General features: G+C 43.6%; 1 protein-coding gene across 3 annotated transcripts in view; it reads left to right on the forward strand.

Moving 5' to 3' along the window:
* STK32B (serine/threonine kinase 32B) overlaps positions 1-27152 on the forward strand; it is a 377989-nt gene that overhangs the window by 184835 nt on the left and 166002 nt on the right. For all 3 annotated transcript variants that reach the window (XM_029062114.1, XM_029062115.1, XM_029062118.2), the window contains one exon: positions 15306-15479. In XM_029062114.1, coding sequence (XP_028917947.1) covers positions 15306-15479 — 174 coding nt within the window. The remainder of the gene's footprint in view (positions 1-15305; positions 15480-27152) is intronic.

Below are 27152 nucleotides of genomic sequence, written 5' to 3' on the forward strand. Positions count from 1 at the left end.
CTAAGCGCTGGGGTAGACACAGGGAAATCAGGTTGTCCCACGTGGGGCTCACAGTCTTCATGCTCATTTTACAGATGAGGTAACTGAGGCACAGAGAAGTTAAGTGACTTGCCCATAGTCACACAGCTGACAGGAGGCAGAGCTGGGATTCGAACTCATGAGCTCTGACTAATTCCAGAGGTTCTCAGAGGGGTTCTAATGCCAGCCTTACCACTTGCCAGCTGTGTGACTTCTCTGTGCCTCAGTTACATCATCTGAAAAATGGGGATGAAGACTGTGAGCCCCATGTGGGAGAACCTGACTACCTTATATCTACCCCAGCACTTAGAACAGTGCTTGACACACTGTAAGTGCTTAAATAACACCATTATTTATTCATCTATAACAGCGCTTAGAACAGTGCTTGGCACATAGTAAGCATTTAACGAGAACCATAATTATCATTATTAGTATTCAGTTTGGTCTGAGATGTGATACTTGACTGCTAACACATTCTCTACTGAGCTTCTTGAGACTCTTTCGTACTCTACCAAGGGCTAATTCCAGGCTCTGAGAACAGTAGGACTGAATAAATGCTACTGATGATGATTGCTTAAATTTATTGAAGGCAAATTCCCGGAATGTCATTCAACTGATAACCATTTATACTCTGCTTTACGGTCTGAATCGAGGCTGGCAAGTAGAAAATTGGGGGCTAGAAGAAACAGTCCTAGACTGAACTGAATAAAATATCCGAATAAAATATCCAGTGGAGGACTGCAAGGATCAAGGGTAGGTCGCGTTTTATTTAACATCTTTATTAATGACTTGGAAGAGCAAATAAACAGCATGCTAATTAAATTCACAGATGGTGCTAAGTCAGAAGGCGTGAACTTTAGCAAAATGAAGAAATTATATGAGGGGGCATGCAGGGTTAGATATAGGAGCATGAAATGAAAAGCTAAAATTCAATAGTTATTCAAGTGGAGCTAACTTTCATGAGAAAATAATATGATATGCAGAACAGAGTCAGGAGGTCATGGGCTCTAATCCCTGCTCTGCCATTTATCTGCTGTGTGACCTTGGGCAAGTCACTTTACTTCTCTGTGCCCGATACCTTAACTGTAAAATGGAGATTGAGACTGTAAGCTCTGTGTGGGACAGGGACTCTATCTAACCCAATTTGCTTGCATCTTCCCCAGTGCTTAGTACAGTGTCTGGCATATAGTAAGCACTTAAATACCATTATCATTATTATTACTATTATCATTATATTCCCATTAAATTTGGGAAATATCTTTCTAAAATTGCATTATTTAAAACATTTCTGGTCAAAGAATTCTAAAGAGCTCTTCCAGCTTCAGACATCCCTTTGCTTATTACAATATTCTGGGCTCTCTGGAGTGAAACATGACAGCCAACAGCTGGTAATCACACAGCCTAACTTCTTAGGGGAGAATGTAGAAGAGATCATTCTTGATTCAGCGTTGAATTTTGGCTAACATGCCTGCAGTACTAAGGCTACTTATTTTTGGATGATGTCCTAGTATAAGACAGAAATTGGATTCACATTATTATTTGTGAATTGTTGGACAGCTGCTGGAAAAATAGCTGAGCGGGTAGCAAATAATAGGACTTGTTCTTGAATTTTGTTGAGTATGGCTTTTGATGGCAAGCATGGAAGGCTCATTGTGGAGGTTAATTCTTCTTGATCTGATTCAGATAACTGGATGTATTGAATGCTTACTGTGGGCAGACCATTGTACTAAGCACTTGGGAGAAAGTTACATCAACAGAAGGGAGTTGAGGATTGCAAGAGGCATTACTGATCAATTCTCCTGAAACCTGAAGTGAGGAGAGGGAGATCAGTCAAAAGGACAATTGTTTAAGGGGTTTTTTTAAATGAGATTTCTTAGATGCCTGTGCTGGGATAGATCCAATCAATCCTCTCTTTTGGAGTATCTGATTAATCAGTGGTGTTTTTTGGTCGTCATTTTCTTATTAGAGAGTAAGAGCTTTCCCAAGGTTTGCTCTCTTAGTTTTCTCTCAAAGCACCTGGATTCTAATCTTGGTTCTGCCACTTGCCTGCTGTATGACCTAGGGTAAGTCATTTAACTTCTCAGTGCCTCAGTTTCCTCATTTGTAAAATGGGGATTCAACACATGCTCCCTCTCCTACTTAGACTGGGGACAGGGACTGAGTCCAGCCAGATTAAATGGTATCTTCCACAGCATTTAAGAACAGTGTTTCACTCATAATGCATGCTAAACAAATAACACAGTAGTATTCCCACAAAGATACTTTGGGAAGACAGCGAAATAGAAGGCACAAGCATTTCTAAATAATCTCCCTTCCCTCTTTTTTGCACTAACCAATTTTTCAGACTGAAGGCATTATGGGCTACCCCAACATATCAGTGATTGTGGGTAACAAAAAAGTCATTATGTCTCATGACAAGTTCAAAGGAAGTGGATGACCCTGAAATATTCTTCAGATGAGGAAAAAATGGAAAATAGTTCTGTAAATAGAATCAACTCCTATAACTACTTTATTCTGCAAATTCATTTTGGTGGCCCTGAATCAAGAGGGAAAAAATAATCAGCTCTAAAGCCCTTTACTCTCTCATTTTGATGTATATTAAAAAGTGGCTTTATGCAAATGCAACAATAAGATATTCAACATTAGTCCCAAGCCTGTAATTCATAGAGCAAGATATTCCCCAGCTACCTGGTAAACATAAAAATCAAAAGCATCCCTTGATTTACTTTCAGAATCAATCAACCTTGCTGTATATCATTTTCCTTGGAGGAGAGAAGAGGCTTTCATAGATAAAATTATAGTGCTTATTCAAAGAGCTAATCTCTAGCTGATTTATTTTACAAGCCAAAATAACATGTATACTGCATATGCAAACCCAAATATTCATATATTTTTCCTGGTGAATTCACCTTCAATTCTCATTACCAATACATCAAAATTACCGCTATTGTGATGGTGATCAAATTAAAAAGGTAAATTCTTATTTCTCTACCAGACAGTCTGGTGGGGAAGAGTAGCGTCTGGTGAAAAGCAAACTTGCTCAATCACAAAAAGGATTTAATTTCCTTGGAGGGCATGGATTGTTTTTACCTACTCCTTTTTTACTCTCCCAAGGCTATGTCTTCTGCTCACGGAAACTGTTTAATATATTCTATTGAGTCATTGAATGATTGATTGATTTTAAAAATTACCACTCAGGAATGAAGGAAGGCCCTGGGGTCTTCAGTTTCCCTGTTTCCTTTCCTTGTGAAGATAGACAAAGAACCAATGAGACATGAAGCCAAGCCTTCAAATACATAATGAGACAAATAATAACTTCAAATCAACTTCCTCCAATCATTTATTGAGCGCTTATTGTGTGCAGAGTATCATACTAAGCACTTAAGAGAATACAATATACAGAGTTAGTAGACACATTCCCTGCCTACAACAGACTTACAATCTAGAGGGGGAGATAAGACTTTCATCTACATAAATAAACTATGGATATGTACCTCAGTGCTGTGGGAGGGGTGAATAAAGGGAGCAAATGCAATGGCAAGAGTTTCCTAGAAGAGAATGGGAGAAGTGGAAATGAGGGCTTAGTCAGGGAATGCCTCTTGGAGGAAGCGTGCCTTCTATATGGTTTTGAAGGTGGGGAGAGTGATTGTCAGATATAAAGAGGGAGGGTGTTTCAGACTAGAGGCAGGATGTGGGTGAGATGAGATCAAGGTACAGAGAGAAGGTTGACATTAGAGGAGTGAAGTGTATGAGTTGGGTTGTAGCAGGAGAGTAGCAATGTGAGGCAGGAGGGGGTGAAGGGATTGACTTTAAAACTGGTGGCAAGGAGTCTCTGATGTATAGATGGATGGGCAACAATTGGAGATTCTTGAGGAGTGGGGAAGCATGGGCTGAACATTTTTGTAGGAAAATGATTTGGGCTGCAGAGTGAAGTATGGACTGGAGTGGAGAGAGACAGAAGGTAGGGAGGTCAGCAAGGAGGGTGATGCAATAATCAAGACGGGATTGGATAAGTGCTTGAATTAACATGGTCACAATTTGGATGGAGAGGAAAGGGTGGATTTTTAGCAATGTTGTAAAGGTGATCCGACAGAATTTAGTGACAGATTTAGTGATGTGGATTGAATGAGAGAGAGGAGTAAAGGGTAATGCCAAGGTTACTGGCTTGTGGGACAGGGAGGATGGTGGTGCTTTTTATAGTGATAGGGAAAGTCAAGGGGAAGACAGGGTTTGGGTGGGAAAATAAGGAATTCTGTTTTGGACACGTTAAGTCAGAAAATTTGCCAGGCAGGCAGAAGGGAATTGATTTTTCCTAGATCTGGCAAACAATCTGGCAGACTAGAGAAGCAGTTTGGCTAGTGGAAAGAGCACAGGCAATAAACCACGTGAAAGGAGCCAGGGTTTCAGACCCCTCACACTTTGGACTAACAATCCCAGAAGTCACAGCCGTGGTTCCAGTGTCCACATTCTCCACATTCTTTACTATTAGTAATGATAATTATGGCATGTTTAGTGCTTACTATATGCCAAGCATGAAAGATAATTGGGTTGGGCCCAATTCCCACATTGGGTTCACAGAATTATTAGGAGAGAGAGCAGGAATTGAATCCCCACATTACGGATGAAGAAACTGAGGCCCAGAAAAATTAAATGAGTTGTCCATCACTGAGCAGGCAAGATGCAGAGCTGAGAATCCAAGCCTTCCGACCGTGCTTTCCCCTAGGTCGTGCTGCTTCTCTGAAAGTTGAAGCAGGCTGATGTGGCTGCCATTGGTCGAGTCTTTCTGGGACTGGAGTAGGTGCTGATGGGAGCCCCGGTGTCATGGAGGGGGGGCAGCATCTCTCCCTCATGATGGAGCCCTGGGGAGTCAATAGAGAGAGGATTGAACATCTCCCATGACTAATCTCGGGTCCTTCTTCATCCACCAGACCCATATATTCATTCTGGCTAGTACAAATCCAACTGTATTTCTTCTGCAGAGGAAGAAATTAAGGTATTTAAGTGCTTACTATGTGCCAAGCCCTGTTCTAAGTGCTGGGGTACATACAAGTTAATCAGTTTAAACATAGTCCCTGTCCCACTTAGGGCTTCACAGGCTAAATAGGAGGGAGTAGGATTTAATCCCCATTTTACCAATGAAGTAAATGAGGCACAGAGACTTTTAGTCACTTGCTTAGAGTCACTCAGCAGAAAAGTGGCAGAGCCAGGATTAGAACCAAAGTCCTCCAACTCCCAGGCTGGTGCTCTTTCCACAGAGCCACGCTGCTTTTCATCACATTGCAATGCATGGGGCCAAGTAATTCCATTTCCTATGGTTTTTCATTTCCTCAATTGCTGGTTTTGACAAGGCTTTCAAACTGTTCTCAAAACAAATTTGCATCCTACACACTGGGGAGAGGTAGCAAGACCACACTTCAGATCAGTATGTTTTTGTCATGCAAATCTCCCCTTTCTGTAAATTCCCCTGCAGCGGGTCTTCTGTTGGAGTGAATTACACCTTATCAATGTCTGCCTTGTCTCTGAAATCTTGAAGGGATTCCTGGAAAATGCAGGCAAGAGAGAAAGAGAATCCAGGTAGAAGAAACAATTTCATTTCATTACTTCTCAGGCTTAGCTCAATGAGTCCAATTATTATTAATAATGATAATTGTGGTATGTAAGACCTCTGCACAAAGTCCTGTGAGCCCGTTATTAGGCAGGGATAGTCTCTGTTGCCAAATTGTACATTCCAAGCGCTTAGTACAGTGCTCTGCACATAGTAAGCACTCAATAAATACGATTGAATGAATGAATGGAAGTCCAGTGCTAATCTGGGGAAGAGGTAAGGCAGTCAAGTCAGACACTGTTTCTGTTCTAAAATACAATTATTATATTATAAATCAGAAAACCGGGGTTACAATGTTCGTGATTTTTGTCTTATAGTATGTGTGACCCCTCTCAGGGTCACACTTGGAGAGTTTCCAGTACTCTACCAGTCTCGGCTAAGACAAGGCAAGTCAAGCAGAGGCCTAATCAGTCCATTTCTAGCTCGGGCTAGCGAGTGGAGTGGAAGGCAATCTGCTACAAGTCAAAACTCACCTGTGCTGGGGAGGAGCAGCATGGGAGAGAGTAGAGGGAGGAGACTCAAGTTTATTGTACAAAAGAAGGAGGTGATGGAAAACCACTTCTGGATTTTTACCAAGAAAACTCTAGGATCCACTACCACTAAGGTTCTGGGAGACATGTATCCGTGGTATCACTATGCGTCAGAGGCGACTCAAAAGAACTTATATGAGACGAGACAAGCATTTCTAAACCAGGGGTGTGTGTTTCCCTGGAAAGCAATTCTTATTTTTGATATTGTTCCACATAGAGATATTAAATGTCCATGGTGGGTAGGACTGATTTCAGGCCTCTGTTATCCAGCCACGCAAAAAGGTGGTTGTCCTTTGATGGGTTGTCGTGCCTAATTGCTTGCCACTGTTTTCTCCTCCGCTGCCTTATTTCTTTTTTTGTGCAAAGCTTTTGCTTGGAGAGAGACACTCCCTTCCTGATGACAGTGTATCATGCAGTTCTGCTCTCAGCAATAGACTCCCACTTTTCAGTTGGATTGTTTTACCGCATCCTTAAAGTGCTTCCTCTGTCCTTGTTTTTGGTTTCCTCATTTCAGCTCTCTCTATGGGAGCTGTTTGAATCTCCTGATCATTCCTTAGCATCATTGCCCTTGGAGTAACGGTGTGCCCAGGTTCACCACCCATTTGTGTATTTTAGGATTTGACCTTGGCTATTTTCCCATCAAAAAACAAACAGAGGAACTACTGACAGACAGGTGTGGCTGTATATCTGCATGCATATTATTGTCCTTCATTATCATACAGTGCTGCTGACGGTGAAACCATAATCTGTGTGTGAATGGGGCTGAAAAGTTTGACCCATAATCCTTTTGGCATTGTGCCCAGAAAAAAAGAATAAGTTGTAAATGATGCTAAATTAAAAAAGAAATACAGAGCTGAGAATTTTTGGAAGTTTCTTTCTAGATTCCTTTTTTAATTTACTGTCACAGTTACAATGAAAGGCTTAAATTGTAAAATTCATATCTGTATTCATGTATGTATATATACATATGAATTTTAGTTTAAGCCTTTCACTGTGTGTGTGTATATATACACAATGTGTGCATATGTATATATTCCTGTTAATAAGAGCTAAAGAATTTTTATATCTTTAAATATTAAATTTCACTTCATATTATACCACTATACCATTTTCATATACCTACTTTATCATTTAAGCAGATAATTGGCATTTCCTTTAAAATTCAAGTTCACAATGGCCAATGACAATATGGCCTGATGTCTTTGCAAACTTAGAAATTTGGAAACTTGGAAAGTATTTAACTATAAACCTAGATGATTTTTTAATGTTATTTTATTTAAATAAATAGAGGTCAATTATGTGTTCCAAAGCTGATTCTACAGTTGGTAATTTCTCTGAACTGTGACATAGTTGTCCATTTTGTGAGGTGATACTAAGTGATAACCCATCATTACATACTGGGTTCTGAAAAAAAACAATGTGTGATTGCAATCTAAACCTATCTGGAGCATATCAATCAACGGTATTCACTATGCTTTTGCATTCTGCCCTTATATTGTGCTTAGAAGATAAGAATGTATTCCTTGAATTTTCAATGGTGGAGTTTTAGGAGAAAGTGATTAATCCTTATTTCGGTATGCTGGGTTTTGTATGGCTTCCTACTAAACTGAGCTGAGATTTAGTTTGTAGAGCTGGTGTTCATGGACTTTGTGGTCTGGAGTAAAATTTGCCTGTTTAGTAATTTGAAGATATAGAAACAACATGGCCTAGGGGAACAAGTTCAGTCCTGGGAGTCAGAGGACCTGAGTTCTAATCCTGGCTTTGCCACTTACTTGCTGTGTGGCCATGGGCAAGTCGCTTAACTTATCTGAACCTCGGTTTCCTCATTTGTAAAATGGAACCCTGTTCTTCTCCTTCCTGCTTAGACTGTGAGCCCCATGCTGGACAGGGATTCTGTCAGACCTAATTAACTTGAATGTACACTAGTGCTTAGTACAGTGCTTGACAAATTGTAAGCACTTAATAAATATAATTAACAATAATAGCAATAAAGCACACAATGAGTACAAAACATTCTATTTTGTATACTTGGGAGAGAACATAGCAGCATGGGGTAGTGGATAGAGCACAGGCCTGGGAGTCAGAAGGTTATGGATTCTAATGAGGGCTCTGTTTGCTGTGTGACCTTGGACAAGTTACTTCACCGCTCTGTGCCTCAGGGACCTCATGGGGAAAATGGGGATTAAGACTGTGAGCCCCATGTGGGACAGGGACTGTGTCCAACTCGATTTGCTAGTATCCACATCTACACTTAGTACACTGCCTGGCACATAGTAAGTGCTTAACAAATACCAGAATCATTATTGTTATTATTATTTAAAGTCCCTGCCCTCCATTCATTCATTCAGTCGTATTTATTGAGTGCTTACTGTGTGCAGAGCACTGTATTAAGTGCTTGGAATGTACAATTCAACAACAGGTAGAGACAATACCTACCTAACAACGGGCTCACAGTCCAAAGGGTGGGGGACAGACAGCAAAACAAAACAAGTAGACAGGCATCAATACCATCAAAATAGATAAATAGAATCATAGATATAGGCACATCATTAAATAAAGTAAATATATACAAATATAGACAAGTGCTGGGGGAGGGGAAGGGGGTAGAGCAGAGGGAGGGAGTAGGGGGAATGGGGAGGGGAGGATGAGCAGAGGGGAAGGGAGGGCTCAGTCTGGGAAGACCTCCTGGAGGAGGAGAGAGAGCTCTCAGTAGAGCTTGGAAGAGGAGAAGAGAGCTAGTTTGGCGGATGTGAGGAGGAAGGGCATTCCAAGTCAGTGGTAAGACGTGGGCCAGGGTTCGACAGCGGGAGAGGTGAGAACAAGGCACCATGAGGAGGTTAGCGGCAGAGGAGCGGAGTGTGTGGGCTGGGCTGTAGAAGGAGAGGAGGGAGGTGAGGTAGGAGGGGGAAAGGGGATGGACAGCTTTTAAGCCAATGGAGAGGAGTTTTGCTTCATGTGACGGTTGATAGGCAACCACTGAAGATTTTTGAGGAGGGGAGTGACATGCCCAGAGTGTTTCTATAGAAAGATAATCTGAACAGTAAATTTAAGTACAAACCAAAGTGGGGAGAGACAGGAGGATGGGAGCTCAGAGAGTAGGCTGACACAATAATCCAGTCGGGATATGATGAGAGCTTGTACCAGCACAATAGCCATTTGGATGGGGAGGAAAGGGTGGATCTTGGCAATATTGTAAAGATGAGACTGGCAGGTGTTGGTGACGATTGGATGTGTGGGGTGAATGAGAGAGCTGAGACGAGGATGACATCAAGGTTGTGGGCTTGTGAGACGGGAAGGATGGTAGTGCCATCCACAGTGTCAGAAAAGTCAGAAAGAGGACAGAGTTTGGAAGGGAAGATTAGGGGCTCAGTCTTGGACGTGTCGAGTTTTAGGTGTCATCCAGGTGGAGACATCCTGAAGGCAGGAGGAAATAAGAGCCTGAAGGGAGGAGGAGAGAACAGGGGAGGAGATGTAGATTTGGGTGTCATCTATGTGGAGATGATAGTTGAAGCCGTGGAAGCGAATGAGTTCACCAAGGGAGTGAGTATAGATGGAGAACAGAAGGGGACCAAGAAGTGACCCTTGAGGAACCCCGACAGTTAGTTGATTAGAGGGGGAGGAGGACCCCGTGAAGAAGACTGAGAATGACCGGCCAGAGAGATGAGAGGATGAATTTCCTGAAGCCGAGGTTGGATAAAGTGTTGAGGAGAAGAGGAGATTTGCAATTTAATGTGGGAGATAGGCAAAAAAGAGGGAACCTTAGTGAAATCCAATCAACCAGGCAATCGATGGTATTTATTGAGAACTTATCCTGTGCAGAGCACCATACTAAGAGTTTGCTAGACTACATTTTAGTAAGTAAACAGGATCCCTGCCCTAGAGGAAATTTACAATCTATGGAATATTGATGTTCCCTTGCTGTGTCGTTATGTTTGTCTCTTAGAACATCTATCTTTTTTCAAATGAAGATCTCTTAGAAGGAAGGCATGGAGAGTTACCTAATTTGTCTAATTGTCAAGCTTCTTTTTTCGTGTCTCTGCCCAATAAAACCTTACATGAAAAGCCGGACAGACTTTCCCAATCTGAATACTGTTTGCTGGAAATCATTTCATGAAATCAGACTTGGGAGAGATCCTGAAACATCTGATTGAGCTTCCTGTCTCCAGACTAATTGAATCAGCCGAGACCTACGGCATCCTATTTTCTTAAAGCTCTCTGTGGTGGTGACACTGAAACCCTGCTCTGCCTGTTTAATCACTTGCATAGTCAAGGAACCAATGAGTGGTGTTTACTGAGTCCTTACTTAGTGCATAACACTCTACTAAGCTCTTGGGAGAGTACAAGAGAGGGTTGTTTTTTGTTGTTGTTTTTTTTTTAATAATAATATTTAAGCACTTACAATATGCCAGACACGGTACTAAATGCCGGGATAGATACAAGCTAATCAAGTTGGACATGGTCCCTGTTCCACATGGACCTCATAGTCTTAACTCCTATTTTACAAATGAGGTAACTGAGGTATAGAGACATGGAATGACTTGTCTAAGGTCACACAGCAGACGAGTAGAGGAGCTGGGATTAGAACCCAGATCCTCTGACTCCCAGGCCCATGTTCTTTGCACTAGGCCACGTTGCTTCTCAGAGTTGGCAGAAATGTTGCCTGCCCACAAGGAGCTTTCAGTTCAGAGGGGGAGACAGATATATAAATTAAGAAATTCTGGCTGTGCATATAAGTGCTGTGGGGATGAGGGTGGGGTGAATATCAAGTGCTCGAAGGGTACAGATTCAAGTGCTTAGGCAGTGCAGAAGGGGAGAGGGAGCAGGTGAAATTCTGCTCTGCTTCCTTATAAACACTGTTTCCACTATTTAGTTCTCTCTAGATGTGGGAAACAGCTGGGTAAATGATCTGCTTAAAATAGCTTTGAAAATATCAATTCATTCCTGAGATTTCCCATGACTAACTAAATAATGATAGTAAGCGCTTCATAAATACCATGTGTCAAGCCCCGTTCTAAGCACTGGGGGAGATATGTTAATCGCATTGGACACATCTGAAAATAGGGGTTAAAAATGTGAGCCCCATGTGGGACAGGTACTGTGTCTCAACTGATTACCTTGTATCCATCCCAGTGCTTACAAGGGTGCTTGGCACATGGTAAGCACTTGACAAATACCATAATTAGTATTATAATGATTACACAGCCCCTGTCCCACATGGGGCTCACAGTCTAAGGGGGAGGAATTCCTTTAAAAAAAGAACACCTCATGAATGTTACATTTCCATGCTCATAAGCTGTTTTTCTAACTCTTCTCTGGACCTTTTCTAGTTTCTACCTATCCTTCTTTAAAATGATCAAATCCATATTTTTGTTGTCCTTTCCCACTCCCCAAGGTTCACTGGGAAAGGGGGAGACATCGGTTTTCTTCTTGCCCTCTAATGCCACTTTGGCACCATCCTTCTCCCCCCATCCCTTTCCTTTGCTTCAGTGCCCACGTCTGCCTCTACCACCCACTCCAGCTACTTGTAATCATTTACCACCCCCAGAAACCATCTCCAACCTGCGGAACCACTTTGATCCCTTTCTCACATTCCTTCTCTCCTCCATCCTTATACTGCCCTCGGGGACTTCAACATACACGTGAATGTTTCCTGATTTCCTCTTCTCCCACTCCCTTCTCTCTGACTTGCTCCCTTTATTCACCCCCTCTCCCACCCCAACAGTACTTAATTATATATCTATAATTCATTTATATCAATATCTGTCTCCCCCTCTAGGCTGTAAGCTCGTTATGGGCAAGGAATGTGAATGTTTATTGTTGTACTCTCCCAAGCTCTTAGTACAGTGTTCTGCACACAGTCACTGCTCAAGGAATATGACTGACTGACTGACCAACAATCTTCTGCTACCCATTTCTCGACTCCACCAACTTTCTGCTCCTTCTCACCTCACCCACTCACAACTCGCCCACAAGCTCGATCTCATCATCTCTACTTACCTGGGCTTTTTCTACTGGTCTCCTATTTCTCTAACTGCTTTTTTTCAGTCTTTTGTATAGGCTCTTCTTAATTGTGAGGGTTCCTCAAGGTTCAGTTCTGAGTCCCTTTCTGTTCTCCATCTACACCCACACCCTTGGAAAACTCATTCACTCCCATATCTTCAACTACCATCTCTTGGCAGATGATTCCCAAATCAACCTCTCCAGCCCTGATCTTTAGATTTTGAGCCCAGTGTGGTACAGGGACTTGAGCTGATCTAATTGTTTCGTAAAGTGCTTCAAACCATCATAGTTATACTTGCAATACCTTAGGCAGTCCTGAGACAGAGTGCTTCACTGGTGAATCATTGAGAGAGAAACAGTGTGGCCTAGTGGAAAGAGCATGGACCTGAGAATCAGAAGGACCTAGGATCTAATTCTAGCTCCATCACCTGTCTGCTGTGTGACCTTGGGCAAGTCATTTCTCTGTACGTCAGTTACCTCAATTGCAAAATGGGATTAAGACTGTGAGCCCCATGTGGGACATGGACTGCAACCTGATTTGCTTGTATCCACCTCAGTGCTTAAAACTGTGCTGGGCACATACTTCACCTCATTTCTTCCCAGCATATCTCTATAATTCTATTTATTTATATTGATGCTACCAATGGCTGTTTACTAGTTTTGATGTACAGAGAAGCAGCCTGGCGTAGGGGATAGAACACGGGCCTGGGAGCCAGAAGGTCATGGGTTCTAATCCCTTCTCTGCCACTTGTCAGCTGTGTGACCTTGGGCAAATCACTTAACTTCTCTGTGCCTCAGAGAAGATTACCTTGTATCTACCCCAATGTTTAGAACAGTGCTTGGTACATAGTTAGTGCTTAACAAATACCATAATTATTATTATTATTTCCAAGCACTTAGTTCAGTGCTCTGCACACGGTAAGTGCTCAATAAATACAGTTGAATTGAATTGTCTTGTATCTTAGTACAGTGCTTAGTACAGGGCATGGCACCTCCACCTGCGCCTCGGACCCCATTCCCTCTCACCTTCTTAAAACCATCGCCCCTGCCCTCCTCCCTTCCTTAACTTCTATTTTTAACCACTCAATCTCCAAGGGCTCCTTCCCCTCTGCCTTCAAACACGCCCACGTCTCCCCCATCCTAAAAAAACCCGCTCTTGACCCCACTTCCCCCTCCAGTTATCGTCCTATCTCCCTACTACCCTTCCTTTCCAAAATCTTAGAACGAGTCGTCTACAATCGATGCCTAGAATTCCTTAACTCCCATTCTCTCCTAGACCCCCTCCAATCTGGCTTCCGTCCCCTCCACTCTACCGAGACTGCTCTCTCTAAGGTCACCCATGACCTCCTTCTTGCCAAATCCAATGGCTCCTACTCCATTCTGATCCTCCTTGACCTCTCTGCTGCCTTTGACACTGTCGACCATCCCCTCCTCCTCCGTACCTTATCTCACCTTGGCTTCACGGACTCTGTCCTCTCCTGGTTCTCCTCTTACCTCTCTGGCCGATCATTCTCGGTCTCCTACGCTGGAGCCTCCTCCCCCTCCCATCCTTTAACTGTTGGAGTTCCTCAAGGGTCAGTTCTTGGCCCTCTTCTGTTCTCCATTTACACTCACTCCCTCGGTGAACTCATTCGCTCTCACGGCTTTGACTACCATCTCTACGCAGATGACACGCAGATCTACATCTCCGCCCCTGTCCTCTCCCCCTCCCTTCAGGCTCGCATCTCCTCCTGCCTCCGGGACGTCTCCACCTGGATGTCTGCCCGCCACCTAAAACTCAACATGAGCAAGACTGAGCTCCTCATCTTCCCTCCCAAGCCCGGTCCGCTCCCAGACTTCTCCATCACCGTGGATGGCACGACCATCCTTCCCGTCCCGCAGGCCCGCAGTCTCGGTGTCATCCTTGACTCGTCCCTCTCGTTCACCCCACACATCCTATCCGTTACCAAGACCTGCCGGTTTCACCTCTACAATATCGCCAAGATCCGCCCTTTCCTCTCCACCCAAACGGCTACCTTACTATTACGGGCTCTCGTCATATCCCGGCTAGACTACTGTGTCAGCCTTCTCTCTGACCTCCCTTCCTCCTCTCTCGCCCCGCTCCGGTCTATTCTTCACTCCGCTGCCCGGCTCATCTTCCCGCAGAAACGATCTGGGCATGTCACTCCCCTTCTTAAACAACTCCAGTGGTTGCCTATCGACCTCCGCTCCAAACAAAAACTCCTCACTCTAGGCTTCAAGGCTCTCCATCACCTTGCCCCTTCCTACCTCTCCTCCCTTCTCTCTTTCTACCGCCCACCCCGCACGCTCCGCTCCTCTGCCGCCCACCTCCTCGCCGTCCCTCGGTCTCGCCTATCCCGCCGTCGACCCCTGGGTCACGTCCTCCCGCGGTCCCGGAACGCCCTCCCTCCTCACCTCCGCCAAACTGATTCTCTTTCTCTCTTCAAAACCTTACTTAAAAATCACCTCCTCCAAGAGGCCTTCCCAGACTGAGCTCCTCCTCCCCCTCTACTCCCTCTGCCATCCCCCCTTCACCTCTCCGCAGCTAAAGCCTCATTTTCCCCTTTTCCCTCTGCTCCTCCACCTCTCCCTTCCCATCCCCACAGCACTGTACCCGTCCGCTCAACTGTATATATTTTCGTTACCCTATTTATTTTGTTAATGAATTGTACATCGCCTTGATTCTATTTAGTTGCCATTGTTTTTACGAGATGTTCTTCCCCTTGACGCTGTTTAGTGCCATTGTTCTCGTCTGTCCGTCTCCCCCGATTAGACTGTAAGCCCGTCAAACGGCAGGGACTGTCTCTATCTGTTGCCGACTTGTTCATCCCAAGCGCTTAGTACAGTGCTCTGCACATAGTAAGCGCTCAATAAATACTATTGAATGAATAAGGACTTGACACATTCCATTAAAAAAAAAATCACTAAAGGATTTGAGTCACTTTCCCAGGGCCATCTTTTATTTAGTGCAAAGTTAGAGCTAAATAAATGCCCCAACCCACCAACATAGCTTCCTTCCCTTCAGAGGCCAAAAAACTCTTGACTAATTATGTTTGATATGGCAAACTGGAATGAATAAGATATGTCACATGGATCAGCCTGGAAGCCTCCAGGGGCCTTCTCTCATTCACTGTAAGGGTCGTCTCTTTCAGGTATTCATTCCAAGATGAGGAAGATATGTTCATGGTTGTCGATCTGCTGCTGGGAGGGGACCTGAGGTATCACCTCCAGCAGAACGTGCATTTCAGCGAGGGGACGGTCAAGCTCTACATCTGTGAACTGGCGCTTTCCCTGGATTATTTACAAAGATACCACATAATCCATAGGTAAGTAAGAAGACACTGCTTGCCCTTGATAAGTAGAGAAGCGGCATGGCCTAGGGATTAGGCCCAGGAGTCAGAGGACCTGGGCTCTACTCCCACCTTTGTCACTTGTTTGCTGTGTAAATTTGGTTGAATTTTTCTGACAGATAATTACTCTTCCCACTTCAAGGCCTTATTGAGGACACATCTCTTCCAGGAGGCCTTTCCTGACTAAGCCCTCCTTTCTTCTTCTCCCACTCCCTGCTGCATCACTCTGACTTGCTCCCTTTATTTAGCCCCCACAGCCCTTATGTACATATCTGTCATTTATTTATATTAATGTCTGTCTTCCCCTCTAGACTGTAAACTCGTTGTGGGCAGAGAATGTGTTTGCTCTAGGGTACTCTTCCAAGTACTCAATACAGTGCTCTGCATACAGTAAGCACTCAAATATGATTGACTAATTTAGGCAAGTCACTTCATTTGTCTGTGCTTCAGGGATTCACTACCTGTTCTCCATCTTACTTCAGTCGTATTCAGTGAACACTTACTGTGTACAGAACATCGTATTAAGTGTTTGGAGGAGTATAATATAACACCATAACAGACACTTTCCCTGCCCAGAAGAAGTTTACAGTCTAGAGGACGAGCTTAGATTGTAAGCCCCATATGGGTAAGGACTATGTCTGACCTGATTCCCTTGTACTTGGAACAGTGATTGGCACAAAGTAAATACTTAAATATCATAGTTTTTCTTAAAATTATTATTGTTATTATTATTTAGTGTTTTCTTACTCAGGGAATAGCAGAACATAGCATATTTGGACTTCCCCCTAATTACACATACTGTTTACTGTCATTTTCCTTTCCTTCAGGTGCTTTTTGTTGGGGGTGAGCAGTTTCTATTCATTCTTCGGCCAGTTAGAAAGGGAGTCGGTCTTGAGGGTGCTCACCAGCTGGGATTTGAAAGTCGTTCTTTTCCAGATGCTACAACATTTAAAACTGATCTAGCGTTGGATGGAGAATTCTATCTTCTCCTGAACCACAGCAATGATCAGTTAGTGTCTAAAAAAGCAAAAATCGGTGGTATTTATTGAGTGCTTATAGTATGCTGAGCACTGCAGTAAATGCCAAGGAGAATACAATACAGCAGAGTTAATAGACTTGTTTTAGAGCTGAGGATGTGCTGAATATCAAGTACTTAAAGGGTACAGATTCAAGAGCATGGGTGACAGACAGGAGAGGGAATAAGAATCATATTAATACAACAATAGTGCTCTTTGTAAAGTGTTTGCTATGTGCAATATATTTTGCACTCTGAGGTAAAAAAGAAGATAATCAGGTGAGACACAATCTCTGCCCCACAAAGGGAAGAACACATATTTAATCCCTATTTTGCAATAATTTTAAGGTATTTGAATTATTCTGGTTCAGAAGTCTTAGGGTAGAATTACTTGGGTCATTTAATTCACATTCAGAAGAAAGTAGCTGGGAATATTTATCATGCTCATTTAATTAATAGAGGTTAGCAGTAATTGATCATCAGAAGCTGGAGCTGGTTCAAAGATTTCCTCCTGTAGATAACTGCTATAGACATTGTGTGTGTTCCCTCAGCCAGCCAGAAGAAAGAACACATTCCAGAAATAGCATCTGTGGCACTAAACCTGCCCTTCTTTCGATTTGTGTAAACAGATTTTAGTTACACTGGCAGCAGCAAGGGATTAACTAAACTATGCTCCGATCCCTATTCATACATAAAATAACTCATAACACTCCTGCAAAGATACTTATAGAGGTCTGGAAGAAAGGGAAATGGGAAATCTTACCTTTGTTTCCAATAGCATTCCAAAATTTGCAACTACGTGTTCAGTCGTTAATGAATGAGAGAGGTTCTAACGGAAAGGAGGGATTATCGGAAAGGAAGGATTATAGTGCTCTGAACTAATTCATTGATTCAATTGTATTTATTGAGCACTTACTATGTGCAGAGCACTGTACTAAGCACTTGGAATGTACAATTTGGCAACAGATAGAGACAATCCCTGCCCAACAATGGGCTCATAGTCTAAAAGGGGGCAAAGACAGCAAAACAAAACAAGTAGTCAGGCATCAATACCGTCAAAATAGATAAATAGAATCATAGATATATGCATCATTAATAAAATAGAGTAATAATATATAAGAATATATACAAGTGCTGCGAGGAGGGGAAGAGGGTAGAGCAGAGGGAGGGAGTAGGGGGAATGGGAAGGGGAGGAGGGGCAGAGGGAAAGAGAGGGCTCAATCTGCGAAGTCATCATCATCATTATTATTATTAATATGGTATTCAGAGTTTAGCATTTGTTCAAAGCTTTCTCCTTAGAGGTGAAAGGTAAGAACATGGAAATGTTAAGATTGCTTCACACCAGATTTGGGGTGTTTCTTTTAATCAACCAATGGCATTTACTGAGAATTCTAGGGGAGAAAGAAGGGAAGGGAGGGGGTAACTAATTTATGCAGCATCAAGGAAAGCGAGCCACAATCTCAAGTAATAATGATGATAATTGTGGTATTTGTTAAACATTTACTATGTGCCAACCACAGTGTTAAGCTGTGTGGTTAGCAAACTGAGGAAGGGAGAGCAGGTTTTTAGTGCCCACTGTAGAGATTAGCAAATGGAGGAATCAATAAATTCAATGCCTTGACCAAATTCACACAGCAGGTAAGCAGCCGAGGTGGGATTAGAACCCAGGTCCCCTAACTGTCAGTCTCATGCTCATTCCATTAGGACATGCTGCATCTTTCTCAATTAATCAGTTGTATTTATTGAGCACTCACTGTGTACAGAGCACTGTACTAAGTGCTTGGGAGAAAACAATACCACAGAATTGGTAGACACTTCCCCTGCCCTCAGTGAGCTTATGGTCTAGAGGGGGGAGTGAGTGAGTTATGGTACTTTACTGGGTTCTGTAGGATTGAACTGTATGAACCCTTAGAACCTTTTTGGTGTTTACAAAAGGCAGTAAGGACGAAACGAAAGCAGATCAAATGGCCTCACGCATCCTGTGCAACTTAATAGAAATATTCACAGTATTCAAATGTTATACTAGTCCATTTTCTTCTAGGTATTTTTTTTCCTTTTGGAAATATAAAATGACTTGGAAATCATAGGCATCAAAATTGTATTTGCCTAGAGGGGTCTGAGAAGTGGGATAAAACAACATGGCCTAGTGGGTAGACCATGGGCCTAAGAGTCAGAAAGTCATTCATTGACTCGCACTGAGCGCTTACTGTGTGCAGAGCACTTTACTAAGCAGTTGGAAAGTACAATTTGGGAACAGATAGAAACAATCTCTACCCAACAAAGGGTTCACAGTCTAAAAGGGGGAGACAGACAACAGAACAAGACAAGTAGACAGGTATCACTACCAACAAAATAGTTAAAGAGAACGATAGATAAATGCACATCATTAATAAAATAGAGCAGTAATAAATATATACAAATATATACAAGTGCTGAGGGAAAGGGGAGGGAGGGAGTCGGGGCTATGGGGAGGGGAGGAGGTGCAGAGGGAAAGGGGGGCGCTCAGTCTGAGAAGGCCTCCTGGAGGAGGTGAGCTTTCAGTAGGGTTTTGAAGAGGGGAAAAGAGTTAGTTTCGCAGATGTGAGAAGGGAGGGCATTCCAGGCCAGTGGTAGGATGTGGGCCAGAGGTCGACGGTGGCATAGGCGTGAACGGGGGACAGTGAGGAGGTGAGCGACAGAGGAGCGGAGCATACGGGGTGGGCAGTAGAAAGAGAGAAGTGAGGAGAGGTAGGAGGGGGCAAGGTGATGGACAGCTTTGAAGCCAAGAGTGAGGAGTTTTTGTTTCATGTGAAGGGTGATAGGCAACCACTGGAAGCTTTTGAGGAGGGGAGTGACATGTCCAGAGCATTTCTACAGAAAGATAATCCCAGCAGCGGAGTGAAGTATAGACTGAAGTGAGGAGAGATCAGAAAGGAGGCTGATGCGGTAATCCAGTTGGGATATGAAAAGAGATTGTACCAGTGAGGTAGTGGTTTGGATGGAGAGGAAAGGGCGGATCTTGGCAATGTTGTGAAGGTGAGGCCGGCAGGTTTTGGTGATGGATTGGATGTGTGGGGTGAATGAGAGAGCGGAATCAAGGATGACACAAGCTGTGGGCTTGTGAGATGAGAAGGAAGCTAGTGCCATCCACAGTGATGGGAAAGTCAGGGAGAGGACAGTGTTTGGGAAGGAAGATTAAGTAATGGGTTCTAATCCCAGTTTTGCCACATGTCTGCTGTGTGACCTTGTGCAAGTCATTTCATTTCTCTATGCTACAGTCCCCTCATCTGTAAAATGGGGATTGAGACCGTGAGCCCCACGAGGGACAGGGACCGTGTCCAACCCAATTTGCCTGTAACCAACCCCAGGCAATTATTATGTTATGTTATTATGGAAAAAATAGGATTTATCTGCCAAATCGATATCCCCTTTGCAAAAGAATTGCATTTCCTCTTACGACTGTAGTGACACAGTGAACCAGGCAGTTCCTGAAAGAGATTCAGGCCCTATCTAACCTGTGGTTTATCAGTGCAAACTCTCTGGCCTTAAGTTTGCTCACGTGAGAGATGAAGATCAACGTTTCTGTCTTCGTTCCACTAGAGTAGTTTGAGGATGACCCGTGGTGCAATGATAGTAATAGAGAAGCAGCGTGGCTCAGTAGAAAGAGCCCGATCTTAGGAGTCAGAGGTCACGGGTTCCAATCCCGGGTCTACCACCTGTCAGCTGTGTGACTTTGGGCAAGTCACGTAACGTCTCGGTGCCTCAGTTCCCTCATCTGTACAATGGGGATTAAGACTGTGAGCCCCACGTGGGACAACCTGATTCCCTTGCATCTACCCCAGCGCTTAGAACAGTGCTCGGCACATAGTAAGCGCTTAACAAATACCAACATTACATTATTATAATAATTGCGGTATTTGTTAAGCGCTTACTATGTACAAAGCACTATACTAAGCACTGAGGTTGAGACGAGCAAATCGGGTCGGACGCAGTCCCTGAGCCGCATGGGGCTCACAGTCTTAATTCCCGGTTTACAGAGAAGGCACAGAGAAGTGAAGCGACTCACCCAAGGCTACACAGCAGACAAGTGGCAGAGCCAGAATTGGAACCTACTACCTTCTGACTCCCAGGCCCGTGCTCTATCTACTATACCACGATGACCAAGGAAGTATAAAATTGGATCAAGAAAGCCAGCACATAATCTGTTTGACAGTGTCCCGAAACATGTTGTCAGCATGATAGCAGGCTCCGGACCCAAATGAAAATCGACAGAGTTGAAGTGTCGTCCATTCCGACCTTCTCTCCGGCGGAAAGACCTGGACTTGGTTCACAGATATGCCCTCTGGCTCTTTCAGCTGTTCCACTCGTGTCACTAATGGGCCAGAATCAAAAGCAAAAAGCAAAATGAGAAGCAGTGTGGCTCAGTGGAAAGAGACCGGGCTTAAGAGTCAGGGGTCGTGGGTTCTAATTCCTTATCCGCCACCTGTCAGCTGTGTGACTTTGGGCTAGTCACTTCACTTCCCGGTGCCTCAATTAGCTCATCTGTAAAATGGGGATGAAGACTGTGAGCCTCACGTGGGACAAACTGATGACCCTGTATCTCCCCCAGAGCTTAGAAGCAGCATGGCTCAGTGGATAGAGCCCGGGCTTGGGAGTCAGAAGTCATGGATTCGAATCCTGGCTCTGCCACTTGGCAGCTGTGTGACTGTGGGCAAGTCACTTCACTTCTCAGTGCCTCAGTTCCCTCATCTGTAAAATGGGGATTAACTGTGAGCCTCACGTGGGACAACCTGATTACCCTGTATCTACCCCAGAGCTTAGAACAGTGCTCAGCACATAGTAAGCGCTTACCAAATACCAAAATTATTATTATTATTATTTTGTGACCTTTGGTTCCCTCATCTCTTAAATGGGGATTAGGATTGTAAACCCCGTCAGGGACTGTGTTCGACCTTGTATCTACCCCAGCACCTAATACAAATACCCAGCACATAGGAAGCGCTTAACAAATACTTAAAAAAAAAAAAAAGTGAGATCACAAACAGCAGCGGGGCCTAGGGGCAAGAGCACAGGCTTGGGAGTCAGAGGTCATGGGTTCTAATCCCACCTCTGTCGCTTGTCTGCTGTGGAGCCTGGGCAGGTCACTTCACTTCTCTGTGCCTCAGTTACCTCATTGTAAAATAGGGATTGAGACTATGAGCCCAAGTCTGATTACCTTGTATCTACCTTGGCACAATCTGATTACCTTGTATCTACCCCAGTGCTTAGAACAGTGTTGGCGCATAGTAACTGTTTAACAAATACTGTTATTATTATTAGCTCGTTTTACCCCAGCACTTAATAGAGTACCTGGCACATAGTAAATGCTTAACAGATATCATTTAAAAGGAAAAAATAGGGTGTCTCAGTGATTTCCAGAAGTATTCAAAGACCGCTTTTTCCTAATGAATGCTTCAAATATCCCATCCAGGTTAAAGGGGAAATTGTTACACCAAATATATTCAGTCCCCAGGATAGAAACCATACTATCCACTGGAGGCCTATGAGCATAGAAAAATGTGCTGGCGCTGAGAAATGGCATTTAAGATGCAAATTCCACAATTGTAGGTGTAACGACTGTTTCCAAGCCCCAGGATTTTGTTCTTCTGTAACTGTGAGCTAAGATTTGGAGAATTTATGGATCCTTGGTGATAGAAAAGAAAGATACAAGAGAATTCAATTTATCCCTTAAAGGGATTTCTGTATCTCCTCAGAATAAATTGTTGCTGGAATGAGTAGAGAGTGTTTATGGAAGATAATAAATCAGTGGAGTTGCATCCTAGGTTCCAACTTATGACCAAAGAAGTGGAATCAAATCTGGAAATAGACTGGGAAAACAGGGGGAAAAAAAGGCTGAATGAAACTGATAAATTAGAAGCTGCTTCACAGAGCACATTCAACAGAAAGACAATGAATTCATTGTCAGCAAATAGCTTTGGAAAATTTGGAAATGTCAGCAAGAAGCAGAGACATCCAGATTCTTCTAGGTCCATTCTCATTCAACAAACCCTTGGATCCCTTGTCTCAGTGGAATTCCATTGACCTCCCTCTCCTCCTTAACCGATTCTGAGCACTCCAAAGTCAACAACCCTGTATTCGGTTTCTCTTGAACTCTCCCAAGGGCTGAGCATTTCGCTCTTCTAATGCTAACCTTCTCACTGTAACTTGATCAAGGTTATCTCATCGCCGACCTCTTGCCACATCCTGCCTCCGGCCCGGTACACCTTCCCTCTTCATATCCAGCAGACAATTAGTCTCCCTACCTTCAGAGCCCTACAGAAGGCACATCTCTTCCAAAAGGCCTTTTCTGCCTAATCCCTCTTTTTTTTCTTTTTCGTCAACTCCCTTGTCGCCCTGACTTGCTCCCTTTATTCATCCCCCCCTCGCAACCCCACAGAACCTGGGTATATATCTGTAATTTATTTGTACTAATGTCTGTCTCCCCCTCTATTTGTAGCTCACTGGGGGTAGGGAATAAATCTCTTATTGTATCATATTACAATAAGTGCTTAGTATAGTGCTCTGCACACAGTAAGCGCTCAATAAATATGACTGAGCACAGCGTTCTGCATGGGTTCACAGTTCAGGAGTGCTTTGGACAAGCTGTGGTCGATCGACTCTGGACAGACCTAGGCCCCTTTATCTGATCGACCTGCATGCTGTTGAAGGAGTTGATTTCTGGAACGTTCAGTAGCTTCATCTTATGATTGGTTTCCGCAGTCAATCTGCTAGTCAATCAGTCAATCATACATACAGCGTGGCTCAGTGGAAAGAGCCCGGGATTGAGAGTCAGAGGTCATGGGTTCGAATCCATGGCAGCTGTGTGACTGTGGGCAAGTCCCTTCACTTCTCTGCCTCAGTTCCCTCATCTGTAAAATGGGGATTAACTGTGAGCCTCACGTGGGACAACCTGATTACCCTGTATCTCCCCCAGCGATTAGAACAGTGCTCTGCACATAGTAAGTGCTTCACAAATACCAACATTATATATACTGAGTGCTTAGTATGCACGGGGCACTGTACTAAGCTCTTGGGAGAGTGCAACAAAACCACGTGGCCTAGTGTTAAGAGCATGGGCCTGGGAGTCACAGGACCTGGGTTCTAATTCTGGCTCTGCCACTTGTCTGCTGTGTGAACTTGGGCAAGTCCCTTCACTTCTCTGTGCCTCAGTTCCCTCATCTGTAAAATGGGGATTAAGACTGTAAGCTCTTTGTGGGATAGGCACTATGTCCTGCCCGAATAGCTTGTATCCACCCTAGTGCTTAGGACAGTGCCTGACACACGAAAAGGGATTAACAAATACCACAGTTATTATAATTATCATCATTGTTTACTGGAATGTCCCACCTTTTCCCCTGTTCTGCTTCCTAGTTGCTGGGTCAATGACTAGCTTAGTTCATTCATTCAATTGTATTTATTGAGCTCTTACTGTGTTCGGAGCACTGTACTAAACGCTTGGAAAGTACAATTTGGCAAAAAATAGAGACAATCCCTACCCAACAAAGGGCTCACAGTCTAGAATTTTAAACCATGTAGACAGTGGATAGGGCAGTGAGACAGTGCAGCAATTTACCTCTCATCTTGTAGAAGTTTGCCAAGGGTCATAATTCAAAATGATGGTGATCTTTAATAAACGACGCTGCACCAGTAATAATAATAATAATTATGGTACTTTTTAAGTGCTTTCTATATGCCAAGCACTGTTCTAAGCAGTGGGATAGAGACAAGCTAATCGGGTTGAACACAGTCCTTATCCCATATGGGGCTCCCAGTCTTAATCCCCATTTTACAGATCAGGTAACTGAGGCCCAGTGAAGTGACTGGCCCAAAATCACAGAGCGGACAAGTGACTGAGCCAGAATTAGAACACAGGTCCTTCCCACTCCCAGGCCAGTGCTCTCTCCCCTAATGCTCAATAAATACCACTGTCTGAACTGCCCCCAACAGAAAATGTCAGGTACAATATTCGAGAAGGACTAGCTATGCAGAAGACAGAATAAGACTAAAATGTTAAACTGAGAAATTTAGGATGGGCTCTGGAATGTGGTACTGTCTGTCTCCCCCTCTAGACTGTGAGCTCACTGTGGGCGGGAAATGTCTGATGTTATATTGTACTCTCCCAAGCACTTAACTGTAGTCTCCCAAATACTTAATAGAGAAGCAGCGTGGCTCAGTGGCAAGAGCACGGGCTTGGGAGTCAGAGGCCATGGGTTCTAATCCCGGCTCCACCACTTATAAGCTGTGCGACTTTGGGCGATTCACTTAACTTCTCTGCGCCTCAATTACCTCATCTGTAAAATGGGGATTAAGACTGTAAACCCCACGTAGGACAACCCGATCACCTTGTTTCTATCCCAGTGCTTAGAACTGTGCTTGGCACATAGTAAGCACTGAACAAGTACCATTATTATTCTTGTTGTTATTGATACAGTGCTTTGCACATAAGTGCTCAATAAATATGATTAAATGAATGAACAAGAGTCTCTGACCTGGATTTTACTTTATTTCACTTTCTTTCATCTCCAGCTTTGCACAGCTCAGCCCCATCTGGACTGCCTCATCCTCTAGCAAGTTTTAGCATCAGTAACAGTATGTATTGAGCATCCACAATGTACAATGTACTGTACTAGGTGCTTGGGAAGCATAGTGCAGTCGGGGGCATATTCTTTGCCTACAGTGAGCCTACATTCTAATGGAGGAGACTGATTTAAATCATCGAATGAGTGCTTACTGTGTGCAGAGCACTGTACTAAGTCCTTGGGAGAGTAGAAAATGACAATAAAGTGACACATTCTCTGACCACGGCAAGCTTACAGTCTAGAGGGGGAGACAGATATCTGAAAGACAATCCAAAAGCCACAGTTACAATTATTATGAGAAGCAGCGTGGCTCAGTCGAAAGAGCCCGGGCTTGGGAGTCAGAGGTCATGAGTTCTAATCCTGGTTCCACTGCTTGTCAGCTGTGTCACCTTGGGCAAGTCACTTAACTTCTCTGTGCCTCAGTTACCTCATCTGTAAAATGGGGTTGAAGGCTGTGAGTCCTACGTGGGATAACCTGATTACTCTGTATCTACCCTAGCGCTTAGAACAGTGCTCTACACATGGTAAGTGCTTAACAAATGCCATCATTATTATTATTATTATGATTAGAAGAGGTAATTGCCTTAAAGTTAGCGGTAAGGAGTTTGATTAAATATACAGGTGGATGGAGGTTTTTGAGGCATGGGTAGATGTACATAGGATGAGTTTTTGGAGAAAAATGATTCAGGCAACAAGGTGAAATCTGGATCAGGGAAGGAGAGTCTGAGGGAAGAGATGTTAGTGTGGAGGCTGATGCAGTAGTTGGCATAGGATATCACAAGTGCTTGGACCAGCATGCTACTTTGGATGGAGAGAAAGGAGTGGATTCTAGAGATGTTGTGAAGATAGAACTGAGGGGATTTGGTGAAAGACTGAATCCGTGGGTTGAACGAGAGCGAAGAATTGAGGATAATCCATCAATCAATAATCAGATTTACTGAGCATTCATTCATTCAATAGTATTTATTGAGCGCTTACTATGTGCAGAGCACCGTACTAAGCGCTTGGAATGAACAAGTCGGCAACAGATAGAGACGGTCCCTGCCGTTTGACGGGCTTACGGTCTTATCGGGGGAGACGGACAGACGAGAACAATGGCGATAAATAGAGTCGAGGGGAAGAACATCTCGTAAAAACAATGGCAACTAAATAGAATCAAGGCGATGTACATTTCATTAACAAAATAAATAGGGTAATAAATATACACAGTTGAGCAGACGAGAACAGTGCTGAGGGGATGGGAAGGGGGAGGAGGAGGAGCAGAGGGAAATGGGGGGAAAAGAGCACTTAATATGTGCCCAGTACTGTACTAGGTGCTTGGGAAAGTACAACATAAAAGACTCAGTAGATATATTCTAGATAGTGCCAATAATAATAATAATGTTGGTATTTGTTAAGCACTTACTATGTGCCGATCACTGTTCTAAGCACTCTGGGAGATACAGGGTAATCAGGTTGTCCCACGTGAGGCTCACAGTTAATCTCCATTTTACAAATGAGGTAACTGAGGCACAGAGAAGTTTGACTTGCCCATGGTCACACAGCTGACAAGTGGCAGAGTTGGGATTTGAACCCATGATCTCTGACTCCTAAGCTCGGGCTCTTTCCACTGAGCCACGCTGGCTTGTGAGACGAGGATGGTGATGCTGTGTACACTGATGAGAAAGTCAGGAATAGGAAAGCATTTGCATCTGAAGACGAGGAGTTCTGTTTTGGACATAATTACTTTGAGGTGTCCAGATATCTCCACTATTTATACACTTATTCACATCCATGTGGAGCATTTCTGTAGGAATATTTCCCTGCACAATTGATTATATCCTTTGATTACACTCATACGTGTTTTAATACCTGTCTCCTCCAGTAGACTGTCAACTTCATGTGGTCAGAGAATATGTTACTTGATTTTTTGGTACTTTTTAAGTGCATACTACTCTGCGGTCCTCTGTCGGTTTTCAATTATACTATCACTAAGTGCTTGAAAGAGAACAGTAAAAGGCACAAGTCCCTCCACTCAAGGAATAACAATTACACACT

Source organism: Ornithorhynchus anatinus, chromosome 4 (assembly GCF_004115215.2).
Source record: "Ornithorhynchus anatinus isolate Pmale09 chromosome 4, mOrnAna1.pri.v4, whole genome shotgun sequence".
In the NCBI taxonomy this organism is placed as follows: Eukaryota; Metazoa; Chordata; class Mammalia; order Monotremata; family Ornithorhynchidae; genus Ornithorhynchus; species Ornithorhynchus anatinus.